This window comes from Ranitomeya imitator, chromosome 3 (genome assembly GCF_032444005.1).
Source record: "Ranitomeya imitator isolate aRanImi1 chromosome 3, aRanImi1.pri, whole genome shotgun sequence".
Lineage (NCBI taxonomy): Eukaryota > Metazoa > Chordata > Amphibia > Anura > Dendrobatidae > Ranitomeya > Ranitomeya imitator.
In genome coordinates this window covers 774,486,741-774,506,927 of record NC_091284.1, presented here as the reverse complement: position 1 = coordinate 774,506,927, position 20,187 = coordinate 774,486,741, and the positions used below count along the sequence as shown (strand labels likewise).

The window sequence follows — 20,187 nt, the reverse complement described above, 5'->3', positions numbered from 1 at the left end:
AATGTGTTACTTTACAAGGAGAAAACATGGATTGAGAAGGGGTTGTCCGAGTAGTGGGCACTAGTGATGAGCGATCATGCTTGTGTGCCAACCCGAGCATCTTCGGTGTGCTCGAAAACTATGTTTGAGTCATCGTGGCATGGATTGCTTAACAAACTTTGTATTTGTAACTTACCACCAATTTTCACCCTGACGGGGTGATATCCGTCAGGTCCGTCTCTCGAGATGAGAGCTATTGAGGGGCGGTTGAGCTGACAACATGCACAAGATGATCAGCGAGCGATCTCACCGGTATCCTATAATCCGCTTGTGTTGGGTTATTGTCTCGTAATGTGGATGGACGGCTCGTAGTCTTTGTCCTCCGTTCACACGCCGACTCTTTAGGTCCTTGCCTCTCCATGCTGGATCTGTGGCTGTCTGAGTGTTTCCTTTATGCCGGGTAATGAATGAGATCCGCATTCATCGCCTCCGGGCTGTAGCGTAGACGTTGGTGGAGCCTTCTTATCTTATTTTACAGATATTTAAATGAATCCTTTTATCCAGTTTACCGACTGCATAATTTTGACTGAGAATAAGCAACAGGAAAGCAACGTCAGAGATGGAGATGAGAAGGATCCTCAACCCTTTCTCCACGTCTTTGTTGTTCTTCAGGCCTTAGCAGGAAGATTAAAACTTCAGAGTAGAATGCTCCTTTTTTTTTTTGCTATCCTTCAGGCTCAGGGAGACATTTGCACAAATAGATAATTTTTCTTTTCTCCGTTTTGTTAGTTTACTGAAAAATAGAGTTTGGAGAAAGAATTACGGTACCTTTCTTCCTTACAGGCATTGTCCTTTTTAGGAAACTGATTAGAAGGGAATGGATCTCATCTGTGGGCCTGAGCGAAGAGCGACTATAACGAGTGTAAGATCTGACCTGATTCGGGGCAGCTCTTACAAGCTCTATATCAAAGACTTTGCAAGCGCTGCTTTCCTTGAGCAGTAAAGCGGCCACCACTGGCAGACTGCAGAGGTGGCCATTAACCTAGGCAACAGGCAGAAAACAAAATTAAGAAAACCATTAAGAAGGAAATTCTATAGTCACTTGTTGTTACTAGCAACTCGTGCAATTTTACCCATTTACCGTGATCAGACAACTCCATTAAGCCAGCATCTATCTTCCAAGGAGTTATGTTGGAGGAGCACTAGCTGTAAAAATAATACCCCATTATCACGTCTTTCGGACCCCCCCAGCAATTATACGTTTTGTCTTCTATCCTGTGGGAAGGTGATAAAAGCTGTTTATTGTCCAACCCTCTTTATTGCCAGTACTGAATTTATCGTAAAAATGGGAGACTTTTTGGTCATGAAGTAGTTAACAGAACTGGAATTTATGGGAACACGCCGCAAAGGTGATGTATAAAACTCTAAAAATACCGAGTTACCGATATAGAAACGTGGATCTGCTCGCACGGTAAGGTTGTAATGTAGGTCAGCCCCCTTTAGATAAAATTGCTATAACCTTCCGAGAAGCGTCAAGTTGTCGCTGCGGAGAATAATGAAGCTGTTCGCTCGTATCCGTCACTAACCGGCGATGGGTTTTATAGTGAGCAGGTATAATTGTAATATTCAGAATGAGCACTACTGTGGATTCCTTTTGGGCTGGTATGAAAAAGAAAATCCTGCAAAATAAGAATGGTTTAAAAAAAAAAAACGGGGGTGTTTGGGATTTTTTTGTTCACCAATAAAAAATTAAAATATTACGTGCAGAAATAAAAAAGCGAAATCAAATCAATATTTACGGTGAAAGCCTCTTGTCTCCAGAACAGAATCAAGGCATCAGTTCCTCCAGGCACACTTAGTTTGTGAAGGAGCCCTGCAGGGAGGTTGTTCCCAACATCTTGGAGGACTGACCCCTGATCTTCAGTGGATGTCGCTTGTGCAAATCCTTCTGTTTCTCAATGTAATCTTACACAGACTGGATATTAGACCGACTGAAAAAAAAAGACAATACATATGGCATTGTACACACTTGTATAAAATGTCCTATACATTTATCGTAGGAAGAATAACAGTCATGTACTGCACAATAAGTCATACCGCCTTGACACAAGCTTTATCTATATGCTCAAGTACGAAAGTTTAATTTAAACTTATACATAAAGCTGGGAAAAAAATTCCAGATTATTGGTGAAAAGAGCAGGAACCAGGGTGATTGGTTTTTAATGTCGACGCGTTTCACAGTATAACAAACTTCTTGCACATGACAAACCACAAGTGGTATGAAAAAAGTAAAGGTAAGCTCACCACGCTGATATTATCCAGAAATATACCGGAAAACTGATAAAGTGGGTGCCAAATCCTGCTGGTGATGCACAGCGAGGGAGAAAAATGGAAACGGCACATCCATCCATACGGTAAAGGAGTTTTTATTGAGGAATCGTAAAAAAAAACTTTTAGTAACTGATGAATCCATGGTGGGTCATAACCCTGACGTGTTTTGGGTGCACATTGAACCCTTGTGACTATGGGTGCAGTGCACACCAGAAGTGCTTCAGGATTAGGATCCACGATTGATCCGTCAGCTTGTAAAAGTTTTTTATAGTTCTTCAATAAAAAAAAACTCCTTTATCATATGGATGGATGTGCCGTTTCCATTATCTCCCTCGGTATGGATACTATGAGTAGAATTTAAGGTAGTAAATTAATAGACCTGAATAATAAAGTATAACAATATAAAAATCAATTTAGCACTATACATGTGATATTGATGGGTATAAGGCTGTGTTCACACGTTGCGTTTTTTTCACGGTTTTTCCCAATAAAACCACTATAAAACCGCAAAAAAAACGCATACAATAAGCATCCCATCATTTAGAATGAATTCCGCATGTTTTGTGCACATGATGCGTTTTTTCTGCGAAACAAACACATCGCGGCAAAAAACGCAGCATGTTCATTAATTTTCCGTTGTTTTTGCGGATTTCCCACTCCAAAATGCATTGGGAAGTGTCCGGAAAAAACCGCGGCAAAAACGCGTCAAAACCTCGGCAAAATCGCGGCAAAAACGCATGCGGTTTTCTTGCGGATTTCTTGCAGAAAATGTCCGGAATTCTCAGGAATTTTCTGCAAGAAATCCTGAACGTGTGCACATAGCCTAAAGATATATTAAATACCCATAGAAAGATGAAGTATGCTGTCATAAACCAAGAATAACACAGAACCTTACAAAATCAATAATGTGACGTCCAAACAGTTGGGAGAGGATCAATGATAAAGGCATCAGGAGTCTGGTTATGATGCGTATCACTGCTTTATCAGGGGAAGCTTTACGGGACTTGATGTTGTCAAGATCACGGCTCTGTGGGGCCGTATCATCAGTTCCAGGATTCCTTGTCCTTCTTTATGCTAAAGACAGTTCTTAAAGGGAATCTATCTGCAGGTTTTTGCTATGTAATCTGATTACAGCATGAGGCAGGGGTTAAAACACCGATATCGGCAATGCCTCTCTTACTAAGCTCTGTGGTTCTGTTTGCTTGCAATGATTGTTTTAGCACCAGGAGCTCATTATTGCTGGGACACAGCAGCACATGCTTCCTGGTATGACTCCGCCCCCTCCTGTGATGGGTACCTCACTGTTTATAGACATTGTATATTGAGAGCTTGGTGTGGGCGTGGTTAGCTTTCTCCGCTCTGCTTCCTGCTAAATCTAAAAGCTGATTGTGTGAGAACGGCTGCACCCAGTAATCTAAGTGATACATCATTGGATTCAGCTTCTCTTTGTCTACATCAGGCTGCTCTCAGATGAGGTAGCAAAAAGCTGCTGACAGATTCCCTTTTAAGGACACCGGCTGTATGTTCGGGATGAAAAGACTGAATACATGAATAGCAATTGTTTTAATAGAAATGAATAGGATGAGTCTTTCATGTTAGTTTTTTTTCGAGCGGATGCACTTCAAGAACTCCTTGAAAAATTCTGCGCACATACTATAACGTCCATTATCCGTATCCTAGTGATGGCCACTGGAAATTTCCGCTTCAGATGCAAACCGCATCCCTGTTGCCAAATTTAGGTGCATTTTTCCACGACACAAACTTTGATCAACGTGAGCTATTTTTCTAGAAATAATGGGATTCGAATAAATATTGCCCTTTTCTGACAGCGAATAAGTCTTGCTTTCCACAATGACAAATCACATCTGTTATGCACCTTCCTTTGTTTGGTTAAAATCTATAATACATTTATCCAGAGTCGTCCGTGTGGTGCAGTTCGGCTCCACTACTTCTTGGCTTCCCTATTTTTTTTCTCTCTATACCCTCTAAGAGGGGTAGCATTGCAGTTGCAAAAATAAAATAAAATATCCGACAGAACAAACTTGCTGCCATAGTTTCTAAAAAAAAAAAAAAAAGCGAGAACAGAAAATCCCAATGCAGGTTTAATCTCCCTGGGGATCTGCGGAGAATTGTGGAGATCAGCGCAGCGGAGCGCGCGCACAGAAGAGTCCGCATTGATATCACTTTCTGAGCAGTGCGCTGACAGCTGTGACCTCAAGAATGTAGAAGGAGCCTGGAATATCAGGGATTTTGGTTGTCATTTCTCTCCTTCTCATATCCAGAAGAAGAGAAAAAAAGGATATGGGAAAAAAAAAAAATCACCTCCAGGCTCAGCTACTGCTTTTCAATAAAATCGTGCAGAAAAAAAATGGAGCCGTCGTCAAAACCTGTCAACACTCTGCTGACATTATACAGTCTGTCTAGACAGTCCGAGCAAGTTCTCCAAGAGTAAGCGGTCAAGACTTATAGGTTCAGGTAGACAGATGGATTTTATGGAGGTTTTTTTTTTTTTTTAATACTAAAATAAAAAACTTCTTTTTTTAATTTATGTTAAAAGATTTTTGAGATTTTGACTTATTTTGTTACTTTTGCATTATCTATAAGGACTAGTGTTGAGCGAACGTGCTCCGACAAGGTGTTATCCGCCATGCTCCGGTGCTAACCGAGTGTCTTCGGCGTGCTCGAAAAATATGTTCGAGTCCCCGCAGCTGCATGTCCTCCGAAGTTAAACAGTCACAAAACATGTATGGATTGCTTGTTAGTCAATCCCCACATGTGTTGTGCATGTCTAATAGCTACGAGACATGCAGCCGCGGGGACTCAAACATATTTTTCAAGCACGCCGAAGACACATGGTTAGCACCAGAGCATGGCGGATAACACCCTGTCGTTCGCTCATCTATATATATAATTGTGTAAAAGTCCCTTCCGGCTTTTTGTCTGTCTTTCTGTCTGTAACAGAAATCCCAAGTCGCTGATTGGTCGCGGCAAAACAGCCACGACCAATCAGCGACAGGCACAGTCCGGTGGCGAAATGGTCGCTCCCTACTCCCCTGCCGTCAGTGCCCGCTCCACACTCCCCTCCAGTGAGTATATACCATAACTATTTATTTTGATTAATAGGCATATGGTGCCCACATTGCTATGTACTACGTGGGCTGTTAGATACTGCATGGGCAGTGTTATATACTACATCTCTGTGCTATATACTATGTGGGCTGAGCTATATACTATGTGGGCTGAGCTATATACTACGTGGCTGGCAATATACTACATCGCTGTGCTCTATACTACGTGGCCTGTTATATACTGCATGGGAAGTGTTATATACTACATCTCTGTGCTATATACTATGTGTCTGTGCTATATACTACGTGTCTGCTATATACTACGCGTCTGCTATGTACTACGTGGCTGGGCAATATACTACGTGGCTGGGAAATATATTACGTGGGCTGGGCAATATACTACGTGGGCTGTGCTATATACTACGTGGGCTGTGCTATATACTACGTGGGCTGTGCTATATACTACGTGGGCTGTGCTATATACTACGTGGGCTGTGCTATATACTACGTGGCTGTGCTATATACTACGTGGCTGTGCTATATACTACGTGGCTGTGCTATATACTACGTGGCTGTGCTATATACTACGTGGCTGTGCTATATACTATGTCTCTGTGCTATATACTATGTGGCTGGACAATATATATATATATATATACATACTACGTCTCTGTGCTATATACTACGTCTCTGTGCTACATACTATGTGGCTGGACAATATACTACGTGGCTGGGCAATATATTATGTGGCTGGGCAATATACTACGTGACTGGGCAATATACTACGTGGCTGGGCAATATACTACGTGGCTGGGCAATATACTACGTGGCTGTGCTTTATACTACGTGGCTGTGCTATATGCTACGTGGCTGTACTATATACTACGTGGCTGGGCAATATACTACATCGCTGTGCTCTATACTACGTGGCCTGTTATATACTGCATGGGAAGTGTTATATACTACATCTCTGTGCTATATACTATGTGTCTGTGCTATATACTACGTGTCTGCTATATACTACGTGTCTGCTATGTACTACGTGGCTGGGCAATATACTACGTGGCTGGGAAATATATTACGTGGGCTGGGAAATATACTACGTGGGCTGGGCAATATGCTACGTGGGCTGTAATATATACTACGTGGCTGTTCTATATACTACGTGGCTGTGCTATATACTACGTGGCTGTGCTATATACTACGTGGCTGTGCTATATACTACGTGGCTGTGCTATATACTACGAGGCTGTGCTATATACTACGTGGCTGTGCTATATACTACGTGGCTGTGCTATATACTACGTGGCTGTGCTATATACTACGTGGCTGTGCTATATACTACGTCTCTGTGCTATATACTACGTCTCTGTGCTATATACTATGTGGCTGGACAATATATATATATATATATATATATATATATATACTACGTCTCTGTGCTACATACTATGTGGCTGGACAATATACTACGTGACTGGGCAATATACTACGTGGCTGGGCAGTATACTACGTGACTGTGCTATATACTACGTGGCTGTGCTATATACTACGTGGCTGTGCTATATACTACGTGGCTGTGCTATATACTACGTGGGCTGTGTTATACGCTACTTGCCTGTGCTATATTTCTCTGCTGTATCTGTGCATCATGAATCGTGGTATGTGTTAGAGGGGGGCCCACTGAGACTTCTTTCGCCCGGGGCCCTCAAAAACCTGGAGCCGGCCCTGGCTTCACTGATTATTCGTGGCCAGGCGTGACCAATCAGCGACAGGCGCAGTCCGCCCCCGAATTGGCGCGGACGTTGAACCACGCTTCCCTAATTGGTCGTGGCTGGCCGGCTGAATCCTGTGTATAAATTGCATTATTCTGAAAACTTCATAAATAAACTACGGTACATATATATTCTAGAATACCCAATGCGTTAGAATCGGGCTACCATCTAGTCACTAATAAGGACCTGAAGCGTCCCCTTGGGATAATGCAATGAATTGATGCTCAGCCGTAGACGATGGGTTCTCTCCTGGGCAGGAGATATGCACATGATATATGTATTATCAACCAAAATGTCCTAAATAATGCAGAGGGCATTTCAACATACAATATCACCCAACTTCCATTTTACAATATAATTATGGAAACAAGAAGAGATCCCATATTAAGATAAACAATAGCTTTTATTTAATAATACATAAAATCAACAAAAATAAAAAACAAAATTACTGTCAACAGGACACCAAGTGAATAATAACACCAAAATATCACTGACTTAATAAATACAAGGGATATTTTTATACTAACAGTATTAGCAATCTAGAATATGCATGGCCATGTAGTATATTACCCAGCCACGTAGTATATTGCCCAGCCACGTAGTATATTGCCCAGCCACGTAGTATATTGCCCAGCCACGTAGTATATTGCCCAGCCACGTAGTATATTGCCCAGCCACGTAGTATATTGCCCAGCCACGTAGTATATTGCCCAGCCACGTAGTATATTGCCCAGCCACGTAGTATATTGCCCAGCCACGTAGTATATTGCCCAGCCACGTAGTATATTGCCCAGCCACGTAGTATATTGCCCAGCCACGTAGTATATTGCCCAGCCACGTAGTATATTGCCCAGTCACGTAGTATATTGCCCAGCCACGTAGTATATTGCCCAGCCCACGTAGTATATTGCCCAGCCCACGTAGTATATTGCCCAGCAACGTAGTATATTGCCCAGCCACGTAGTATATTGCCCTGTCACGTAGTATATTGCCCAGACACTTAGTATATTGCCCAGCTACGGAGTGTATTGCCCAGCTACGTAGTATATTGCCCAGCCGCGTAGTATATTGCCCAGCCGCGTAGTATATTGCCCAGCCGCGTAGTATATTGCCCAGCCGCGTAGTATATTGCCCAGCCGCGTAGTATATTGCCCAGCCGCGTAGTATATTGCCCAGCCGCGTAGTATATTGCCCAGTGACGTAGTATATTGCCCAGTGACGTAGTATATTGCCGAGTGACGTAGTATATTGCCCAGCTTGCCCAGTCGCATAGCATATTGCACAGAGCCACGTAGTATACAGCACAGAGCCACGTAGTATATTGCCCAGCCGCGTAGTATATTGCCCAGTGACGTAGTATATTGCCCAGTGACGTAGTATATTGCCGAGTGACGTAGTATATTGCCCAGCTTGCCCAGTCGCATAGCATATTGCACAGAGCCACGTAGTATACAGCACAGAGCCACGTAGTATATTGGCCAGTCGCGTAGTATATTGCACAGCGAAGTAGTATATTGCCCAGCCAGGTTTGTCATAGGTGAAAAAAAAAATAATAAACATATAATCACCTTTCCGAAGGCCCGTTGTAGTCCACGGCATCTTGCGGTCCCAGGTTTGGTATCACAGCGCAGGACCTGTGATGACGTCGCGGTCACATGACCGTGACTTCATGGCAGGTCCTTCTGCCATACCATCTTTGCCACCAGAAACTGCAGCGGAAGATGGCGGCCGGCGGGAGCGGCTCAGCGTACAACGGAGGGGGAGTATAGCAGGTTTTTTGTTGTTTTTTTTAAATTATTTTTGACATTACTTTTTTACTATTGATGCCGCATAGGCAGCATGAATAGTAAAAGGTTGGGGACACACAGGGTTAATAGCAGCGGTAACTGAGTGCGTTACCCGCGGCATAACGTGGTCCGTTACCGCCGGCATTAACCCTGTGTTAGCGTTGACCGGAGGGGAGTATGCGGGCGACAGGCACTGACTGCGGGGAGTAAGGAGCGGCCATTTTCTTCCGCACTGTGCCCGTCACTGATTGGTCGCGGCAGCCATGACAGGCAGCTGGCGAGACCAATCAGCGAATGAATAACCGTGACAGAAGGACAGACAGACGGAAGTGACCCTTAGACAATTATATAGTAGATGATTTCTAATCTCTCCTCTAAGCAGGTTGGTGATTTCCCAACCATTATATAATACACATGAAAAATAAATTACGGTACTGTCAAAACAACGTGTATACCTATATAGTAGACATAAAGATGTCAATTACTGTCAAAGTCATATATACAATCCCTATCCGTATAAATGGACCACAGTAAAAGTAACCCTGCAGTGCCAAATAATATTGGTATTCAATGATAAATTAATAGTGGTTAACTGCGGATAACCCCCTATTGTCCAAAAATGCAACAATATACACACCCGGTCTCTTATGCTCATATAGGCATATATACATATAAGGCTGGTAATGAGGCTAGTGCTATCAGTCATCATACCATGACAATCAGACCGCTGGTCCCATAAATTCATTGACCAACCATAATTACCTAAAAAATAGACGGTGCTATATTCCTTGGCGTCCTCTCACCCTGACGTTTGTTTCGCCGCCAGCTTCTTCCGGGGGCGTGATATATTTATGCATGATCCTAGTTTAACAATTTCCTACAATTCTGCGCTGCTCTGCGGCTTACCCTGCAAGGATCAATACTCTCGGGGCCAAGTGCTCCCTTGGGGGCACTTAAAACGTATTTTGCTTTTTCTATTGCCCTGTATATAAACCAAACTAAATACTGGAATCACATCAATGACAGGTGTGGAAGTATATGGGCTTCCGTTTATTCATCCTATATAGGTACACAGTTCTGCGCTCCGTTTATACAGTCATGGCCAAAAGTATTGACACCCCTGCAATTCTGTCAGATAATACTCAGTTTCTTCCTGAAAATGATTGCAATCACAAATTCTTTGGTATTATTATCTTAATTTAATTTGTCTTAAATGAAAAAAACACAAAAGAGAATGAAGCAAAAAGCAAAACATTGATCATTTCACACAAAACTCCAAAAATGGGCCAGACAAAAGTATTGGCACCCTCAGCCTAATACTTGGTTGCACAACCTTTAGCCAAAATAACTGCGACCAACCGCTTCCGGTAACCATCAATGAGTTTCTTACAACGCTCTGCTGGAATTTTAGACCATTCTTCTTTGGCAAAATGCTCCAAACTGCCATTTTTAGATCTCTCCACAGGTGTTCTATGGGATTCAGGTCTGGACTCATTGCTGGCCACCTTAGAAGTCTCCAGTGCTTTCTCTCAAACCATTTTCTAGTGCTTTTTGAAGTGTGTTTTGGGTCATTGTCCTGCTGGAAGACCCATGACCTCTGAGGGAGACCCAGCTTTCTCACACTGGGCCCTGCATTATGCTGCAGAATTTGTTGGTAGTCTTCAGACTTCATAATGCCATGCACACGGTCAAGCAGTCCAGTGCCAGAGGCAGCAAAGCAACCCCAAAACATCAGGGAACCTCCGCCATGTTTGACTGTAGGGACCGTGTTCTTTTCTTTGAATGCCTCTTTTTTTCTCCTGTAAACTCTATGTTGATTCCTTTGCCCAAAAAGCTCTACTTTTGTCTCATCTGACCAGAGAACATTCTTCCAAAACGTTTTAGGCTTTTTCAGGTAAGTTTTGGGCAAACTCCAGCCTGGCTTTTTTATGTCTCGGGGTAAGAAGTGGGGTCTTCCTGGGTCTCCTACCATACAGTCCCTTTTCATTCAGACGCCGACGAAGAGTACGGGTTGACACTGTTGTACCCTCGGACTGCAGGGCAGCTTGAACTTGTTTGGATGTTAGTCGAGGTTCTTTATCCAACATCTGCACAATCTTGCGTTGAAATCTCTTGTCAATTTTTCTTTTCCATCCACATCTAGGGAGGTTAGCCACAGTGCCATGGGCTTTAAACTTATTGATGACACGGCGCACGGTAGACACAGGAAAATTCAGGTTTTTGGAGATGGACTTGTAGCCTTGAGATTGCTCATGCTTCCTCACTACTCACAATTTGGTTTCTCAAGTCCTCAGACAGTTCTTTGGTCTTCTTTCTTTTCTCCATGCTCAATGTGGTACACACAAGGACACAGGACAGAGGTTGAGTCAACTTTAATCCATGTTAACTGGCTGCAAGTGTGATTTAGTTATTGCCAACACCTGTTAGGTGCCACAGGTAAGTTACAGGTGCTGTTAATTACACAAATTAGAGAAGCATCACATGATTTTTCGAACAGTGCCAATACTTTTGTCCACCCCCTTTTTTATGTTTGGTGTGGAATTATATCCAATTTGGCTTTAGGACAATTCATTTTGTGTTTTTTAATTTACGACAAATTAAATGAAGATAATAATACCAAAGAATTTGTGTTTGCAATCATTTTCAGGAAGAAACTGAGTATTATCTGACAGAATTGCAGAGGTGTCAATACTTTTGGCCATGACTGTATATCAATATGACAGTCAGAACTAGATATAGAGCTTTACACCATGTCCAGTGGTTTGGAAATCTGTGAAAAAAATATGAAAAATTCACGAAGTGTTCATTTTAAAATGTTAGTGGCGGTCACAGATTGGAGTTAGTCTCCCAGCACAAACGCATTGTCATGGCCTTAAATAGCAAAAAAAAAATTACTCTTCCTTGTGATCGATGACTGGCTTCTTGTCTCCGTTCATTAACTAAGGTGCCATTCTTTATCACGGCTGTCTCCTTCATTAGTAAATCCTTTTTATTTTGTATTTGGATACACAGAAAATGTTTTTTTTGTGTCAGGCAACCCCTAAGCTTGATCATATCTTCTATCTTCAGGAGCTCAATGCTTCCATGCAGAGGTGTAGCGAGGGTTTTGGTTCAGGAGAGTGAATCTTCTGAGTGGGACCCTAACCTGGTAACCTTGATTACAACTGTGTGACGTGCCCTAATAGTGGATGTAGGAGAACCTCAGCAGCTCTGTTACTGAAAATAATCTCTATATAAAGACCAATATTGATATTACCGCCATATGGTCAGTGGTAGATACCAGCCCTACAGAACATGTAAGAGATCACTGCACAGTTACAGATATCTTACCGCTGACGGTCTTTCTGATGGAATCGTCACTTTTCCCGTCTTTTCCATCTGGCCTAGACCGACATGACAACTTCTTCCAGCCACAACTCGTCTGCAGAGAATACAACAAAGACACATTTCACTTCTCATATTCCAGCCCCATCACCATCTATTCCCAACCTGCACAAACTACTCATCCTGCCGATACCCCAATACTGAGCCACTGCTGCCGTGTGTGACCCTATTACTACCCCTGATACCCCAATACTGAGCCGCTGCTGCCATATGTGTCCCTATTACTGCACCTGATACCCCAATACTGAGCCGCTGCTGCCGTATGTGTCCCTATTACTGCACCTGATACCCCAATACTGAGCCGCTACTACCATATGTGTCCCTATTACTGCACCTGATACCCCAATACTGAGCTGCTGCTGCCATATGTGTCCCTATTACTGCACCTGATACCCCAATACTGAGCCGCTGCTGCCGTATCTGTCCCTATTACTGCACCTGATACCCCAATACTGAGCCGCTACTACCATATGTGTCCCTATTACTGCACCTGATACCCCAATACTGAGCTGCTGCTGCCATATGTGTCCCTATTACTGCACCTGATACCCCAATACTGAGCCGCTGCTGCCGTATCTGTCCCTATTACTGCACCTGATACCCCAATACTGAGCCGCTGCTGCCGTATGTGTCCCTATTACTGCACCTGATACCCCAATACTGAGCCGCTGCTGCCGTATGTGTCCCTATTACTGCCCCTGATACCCCGATACTGAGCCGCTGCTGCCGTATGTGTCCCTATTACTGCACCTACTGTGTGCTTCTGTGTGCCCTCTAAATTCTAAAGCAACCCTCTATAATATAGTAATGCGGGGTGCAAGTGCCCTAGAAAACGGTACCCATATTTTGCCCCCTAGAAAGTAATAATGCCCGTGTCTCCCTGCTCTGCAACTGAGTATAACTGTATGGGCGCGCAGTGCATGCTGATGGTTACAGTAGCGTAGCTCCCGGTGGGGCCCCTCAGAGCTCAGGGCGATCTCCCCTCTGCCCCCGGTAGCAATGCTACTGCTTCCGTGCCTTCCAGCTTCCCACTTGCCGGAGGGCTGCTTGCTCCTGCTGATTGACAGTTTGGACCAGCGGCGTCGTTGAGTTACTGGTCTAAAGTGCGCTTTACAATGCTGCAAGCAGAGGCGACTTTGCCACTGCAACATGAAGGGAGCATGAGACACTGAAACCGTCCAGATCCAGCCACATGGCCGGCTTCAGAGCAGTGCTTACAAGTTATATAGGAAAGAGCTCATAAGTAGAGATGAGTGAACCCGAATGTGTCCGGTGCTGAACTCCGAACACGGACTTCTCCAGGAAGTCAGTCCTACAGTTCGGGGAGGAGCGAGAGAGACCGCGGGTCCAGTCATCCCTACTTGTAAGCGCTGCACTTCTTGTTTAGGAGATTGACCACCGCTGATAGGTTCCAGATGTGGCATCTAGTCTAGGAAACAAGCTGTATATTATGAAATTAGAATGGAAATTAATTCTACTGAGAATTAAATTGCAGAGGAGGTGCTGGTTTGGGCAGGATAAATCTGATGACAGATTTCTTTTTAAAGCATTTTATTAGTGAAGACATTAATTTTGGGGAGCAATTCAATACCTTAATATTAGTAGGTCCTTAAAGGATTACCTAATAAAAATTGACATGTCTACAAGATTTGGCATAGATGTCTGACAGATGGAGGTCGGACTCCTGGGACACACACTGATCTCCAGAATACGGGCTTCCAACCCCCTAGCCCGCCCGGTAATGTTGTTGAGGGCCTAGAAGTGAATGGTGAGGGCCACAACTTCATTCATTCCATACCTGGTACAGTGACTGACAGACGCTCCACTAGACAAATTGGGGGACTCCTGTTCTGGAGATGGCATGAGAACCAGAGGGGAATGTGCAATGGGTGAGGTATCGAATGTAGTTGGCAATAACCGGTTTATAGAGTTTGGGCTAACATCACCCTCTCCCAAACGGGGATGATCCATAAGCAATGCCCCATCTGTCAGAAATCTGTAAAGAGCTTTATCATGCAAATTTGCAGATGAAGTCTCAGTCATGTTTGTGGACTATGTATACGGCATCTATCAGGCCAGCTGCTTTTGACTTCATGTTTAGACTTCTGCAGAGCCCGACACAACTCACGAGGGTCAGCGTTTGCAATGGTTGAATGGCCCTGATACAAGCGCTGCTCAGACATGCTGATTATTGACTGAGAAAGAAGGGATTTGTGACCCGTGAATTTGGTAAACCACCAACAAGTAATCCTGACGTGCATGAAATATCTCTACAAGATGAAATAAATTGTTCTTACAGAAAGTTACGGCAATCCAGGCAGTATAGAGTCTTCAGGGCAATGCTCCCTGGGTAAACATTTGCAAATTACAGCTCTTCTGGATGAAAAGTCCCCCTAAGATTAGGTAGAGGACTATAAGTCACAGGCCGACTCTTGAACTCTTCCACTGCCAAAGACGTATGTAACATATACTAACTTTCCGTGCTTTTTAATGCTGCAATATGAGGGCGCAGCACTCCTTTAAAGATAGAGCGCAGCATGAAAAAATTCTGTGTACAAGAAAGGGGAAGACGTGGCAACGGACAGCAGCAAGAAAGGTCCGTCAGCTGTCCGCCTGTACAGTCTTCAAAAAGCTTATAGGGTGATCTGATACTGGAGCTTTTCCTCATATTATCAGCCCCTCACCCACCCTAATATATAACTTGAATAAAATAGACCCCTGAATCTTATCAGAACATCTAGTGTCTGCTGTGATTTTTACTGTTAATCGGATCTTGAAGATTTGAGGCCTCCGGTCCTCATGAATATGAAGAAGTCATACTTTTCATGGTTTTTTTCCCAAAAAAACTACACTTTGTTGCAAGATTGGGGATATTACATTATAATTGTCTATAAATCTACAGTACAGACCAAAAGTTTGGACACACCTTCTCATTTAAAGATTTTTCTGTATTTTCATGACTATGAAAATTGTACATTCACACTGAAGGCATCAAAACTATGAATTAACACATGTGGAATTATATACTTAATTTCAGTTGTTTCACACTTTTTTTATGTCTTATATTTTTGGTTCATCAAAGTAGCCACCTTTTGTTTTGGTGACTGCTTTGCACACTCTTGGCATTCTCTTGATGAGCTTCAAGAGGTAGTCACCAGAAATGGTTTTCAGTTCACAGGTGTGCCCTGTCAGGTTTAATAAGAGAGATTTTTTGCCTTATAAATGGTGTTGGGACCATCAGTTGTGTTGTGCAGAAGTCTGGTGGATACACAGCTGATAGTCCTACTGAATAGACTGTTAGAATTTGTATTCTGGCAAGAAAAAAGCAGCTAAGTAAAGAAAAACGAGTGGCCATCATTACTTTAAGAAATGAAGGTCAGTTAGGCCGAAAAATTGGGAAAACTTTGAAAGTGTCCCCAAGTGCAGTGGCAAAAACCATCAAGCGCTACAAAGAAACTGGCTAACATGAGGACCGCCCCAGGAAAGGAAGACCAAGAGTCACCTCTGCTTCTGAGGATGTTTATCCGAGTCACCAGCCTCAGAAATCGCAGGTTACCAGCAGCTCAGGTTAGAGACCAGGTCAATGCCACACAGAGTTCTAGCAGCAGACACATCTCTACAACAACTGTTAAGAGGAGACTTTGTGCAGCAAGCCTTCATGGTAAAATAGCTGCTAGGAAACCACTGCTAAGGACAGGCAACAAGCAGAAGAGACCTGTTTGGGCTAAAGAACACAAGGAATGGACATTAGACCAGTGGAAATCTGTGCTTTGGTCTGATGAGTTCAAATAAGAGATTTTTGGTTCCAACTACCGTGTCTTTGAGCGACGCATAAAAGGTGAACGGATGGACTCTACATGCCTGGTTCCCACCGTGAAGCATGGAGGAGGAGGTGTGATGGTGTGGGGATGCTTTGCTGGTGACACTGTTGGGGATTTATTCAAAATTGAAGGCATACTGAACCAGCATGTCTACCACAGCATCTTGCAGCGGCATGCTATTCCATCCGGTTTGCGTTTAGTTGGAGCATCATTTATTTTTCAACAGGACAATGACCCTAAACACACCTCCAGGCTGTGCATGGGCTATGTTACCAAGGAGGAGAGTGATGCGGTGCTACGCCAGATTACCTGGCCTCCACAGTCACCAGACCTGAATCCAATCGAGATGGTTTGGAGTGAGCTGGACCAGAGAGTGAAGGCAAAAAAGCCAACAAGTGCTAAGCATCTCTGGGAACTCCTTCAAGATTGTTGGAAGACCATTCCCGGTGACTACATCTTGAAGCTCATCAAGAAATGCCAAGAGTGTGCAAAGCAGTCATCAAAGCAAAAGGTGGCTACTTTGAAGAACCTAGAATATCAGACATAATTTCAGTAGTTTCACACTTTTTTGTTAAGTATATAATTCCACATGTGTTAATTCATAGTTTTGATGCCTTCAGTGTAAATGTAAAATTTTCATAGTCATGAAAATACAGAAAAATCTTTAAATGAGAAGGTGTGTCCAAACCTTTGGTCTGTACTGTACATAGTGTGGTATAAACAGATTAAAGCATACCTGCTTATAAATATGAAAGTTTTTAGCAGGTATAATTGCTGCTGTTCTCTTGGTTTTTTTTTTGTACCTGTGAATCTCCATTCTTGATATTGCTCTCTCTTCCGTATATATAAATCTAATCTTTATAGCCAAGGAGGCATGGTCCTCAATTTTCCTTTGTGGGCATGCTTTTGAGGACCATGTTCTATTGGTCAGAAATTAACTATTCCTGATTAAGGAGAATAGCGTCATTTTATACCAGGTACCAGGTAACGAGGACAAACATGTAATTATCTTTAAGTTTTAAGACTCTCTGACTGCACTGTTTTCCTTTCTTTTTTGTTTTGCAAAGGATCTAGTAACATTGTTCGTCTGACCATGGTTAAATTTACCTTTATACTCTATATTGCCGACCAGCTGATGTCTATGGGAGCCTCACAACTCCACCCTGACTGTGATTTCAGGGAAAAGAAACAGCTTGGTACAATTTCAATGCCAATACTTGTTTTCAGGGGAGATAGGTCATCAGAAGTTCCTTTTCCCTCTCTCCCTATCCCACTTTCTCCTCTTAACCTATTCAGATTGTATGAACACTTGGCCAAGCCGAGTATCCAGGTGTATGGCCACCTTCAGGGTTAGGAGTTACTAACATTTGGTATCTTTTTGGTCTTTTGTAGGAGGATGAGGAGGCTGTCGCTTACCTTGACCAGGATGACAGTGAAGATGAATTAGACCTCAGCACCCTTCCTGACCCCGATAAGTATAGAGGAGATGATGACAGTGATGATGATGGTGATGGAGACCACGAGGATGACCGCAGTGGAGAAGAAAGTAGCAGGTACATTATTGCTTTGAATATTTCTGGGTTTACACTGAAAACTTCAAGAACATTTGCAGATAATATTCTCTCGACTTTGTCACAGCTGTCCACTTCAAGTGAATATTTAATGTTAAATCCCTCTTCCCACTTTCTAAAACCAACACTGCCAGGAGCCCATTGGACAGATGCTGTAACCATCTGGACAGGACTGTCTGAACTTGTTGTTTCAGGACATTAGAGTTTCCGATTCTCTCGGGAACCTATTTCAGGTTTCTGCGACTCGGACTCGTAAGATGAGGGAAAAGAGGCCTGGATTGTTAACTATTTGGTACCAGTGGAACTCGACTTTGAAAATGCTTTGTCCTCGTTATCGCAGGGTCAGATTCCCACTACATCCCAACTGTCCCTAAGCCGTGGGCACTGCATCACTGTCGACATGATGCAATTGTCTACTTGCCCATATGTTGCCAAAATAGACCTGCTGTGTTTGATGACTACAGTCACCTAATTATAAGGTTTCCTAACTATTTGATATGTTTAGTGTTAAAAGGAGAGTTGATGTATAAAACAAGTTTTCAGCATTATTGCTACGTCGCCTTAAAAATGCAAAAATTCTGGTAGTATAAAATTACCTTTGTGTAGGCTGCAAACCATACTTACAAAATGGCTTCTCAAGTTGCTTCATCTGAAAGTGATGCATTCCTTTAAGGGTGTTTTAAATGGTCTTTTTTCTCATTACCAATAGTGAAATCTTGCCTATATAGTCTCTAGTAATACCATGGCTTGCTTTGCATGACCTGAATTCTTAAAGCTTAAATGGGTCGTCCCTTTCTGGACCACTCCTTCCTAATAGCTATAGTGTGGTGCAGGATAAAAAAATAAAGTTTGGACTTTTGCGCCCGGACTTTTGCGCCCGGACTCTTTCTGCTGTCTCTCTTGGCTGCAGCCTTTCAGTAATCGGTATGAGTGGAAGTCCGCTCTGACAGTATAGGGATGGCTGCAGCTGATCAGTGGCTGCTTCGGTTACATGACTACCTGGAGAGTCCGTGGACTCTTCATTAACTCATTCTACAACCAGCCATGCACAGTGTAACACTGACACTATAGAAGGTTAATGGCAAAAACCACAAAAGGAAGAAAAAGAGGAAAAAACCTCCAGTATTCTAGAAAAAAAACACCAGAAAAACAGGCAAAGATGATTACCTGTCTAGGCCTTGAATCAAATGAACTATCATGGTGCTGCGGGCCCAAGTAAAGTGTAGTCGCCATCTATACTTGGGCCCGCTGCACCATGACGGTGCATTTGATTCAAGGCCTAGAAAGGTAAGCACCTTTGCCTGTTTTTCTGGTGTTTTTTAAAAAATTTTTATAGTAGGCTAATGGTGCATTTTTTTAATGAAACTCCTTTAAAAAGGTGAATTATTTTTTTAATTAAAAATAAAGTGGTGACATCCTTTTAAATGTGGTCACTAAATTGGGGTTTTACCAGGCTGTTTTGTAAAATGTCAAAATGTTTGCAGCCTCAATGTCCCTTACACTTGTAGTTGACGTTGCAGATGGTCGTGTATTCGGGTCGTCTGTTTGCCTTTTATGGTAACATGTATTTTTAGGCTGTGTTCACACTGCTGTCAGTCTCCTTCAGGGGGCCTGGAACATTTAACGGTAAGGGTAATGAGGAGCAGCACGAGAACCTGACGGGCCCCGGTGTGAGGCGGGTATAATTGGTGATACCTCGGTGCTAATGTTCCCTGCACGGTGTAAGAGGATGTAATTACTTCTTGCATGTGTTCCTGGTACACGTGGCAGCGACTTGTCATTTTTAGGAGTGTTGTATGTATTAAAAAAAACTGTGTCACAAAACTGTTATCCCTGAAGAAATGAACCAGAAATTCCATCTCTGCTAATAATTCATGAAATATATTTTCCTATTAATGATCGCCGTCTCATGAATTGAAGTAACCAACATCCCGGGTGCAAAATGGGCAATTTAGAGATGGTGCATGGGCAATTTAGAGATGGCTCCTTATTATAATTGTTCTGTATAGAGCCGTAATGGGGCTGCCATAGAGGTATATCAGCGTTTACCTATGTACGCCCTGGTTTTATACAGATGCATGCTTTCTGGGTTGTTATATTCTTTAGGAGCATATTTCAGTACCTGTGGCACCCAACAGAAGCCCTATGTACATATGGAAGTCACACTCCATTTTTATTTTTGTATACGTAATAAAGGCATATAGGTGTAATATAGCCTCCCCTTTTTATAAATTCACAGACCCGCTCTCTGCTAATGCTCTTTAACCTTTGCCCATTGAGTTCAATGTAAATGCCACGTAATATCAAATACTTTAAAAGCCGGCCCAGGGAATAAGCCGCACTGGAGACTAGTCGTAAAGGCGGGTCCCTGGCAATTTCTCCACTCCCACTGCCAGTGACAGACAGGACTCTCCCTGTACACCAGGGGTGTCAAACTGCATTCCTCGAGGGCTGCAAACAGGTCATGTTTT

The 20,187-nt window shown here is 43.0% G+C and overlaps 1 protein-coding gene across 1 annotated transcript in view; it reads left to right on the top strand.

Moving 5' to 3' along the window:
• The window catches only part of DDX10 (DEAD-box helicase 10), a 240,953-nt gene that overhangs the window by 196,189 nt on the left and 24,577 nt on the right, over nt 1-20,187 (top strand). The window contains exon 17 of the mRNA XM_069759078.1: nt 17,538-17,698. Coding sequence (XP_069615179.1) covers nt 17,538-17,698 — 161 coding nt within the window. The remainder of the gene's footprint in view (nt 1-17,537; nt 17,699-20,187) is intronic.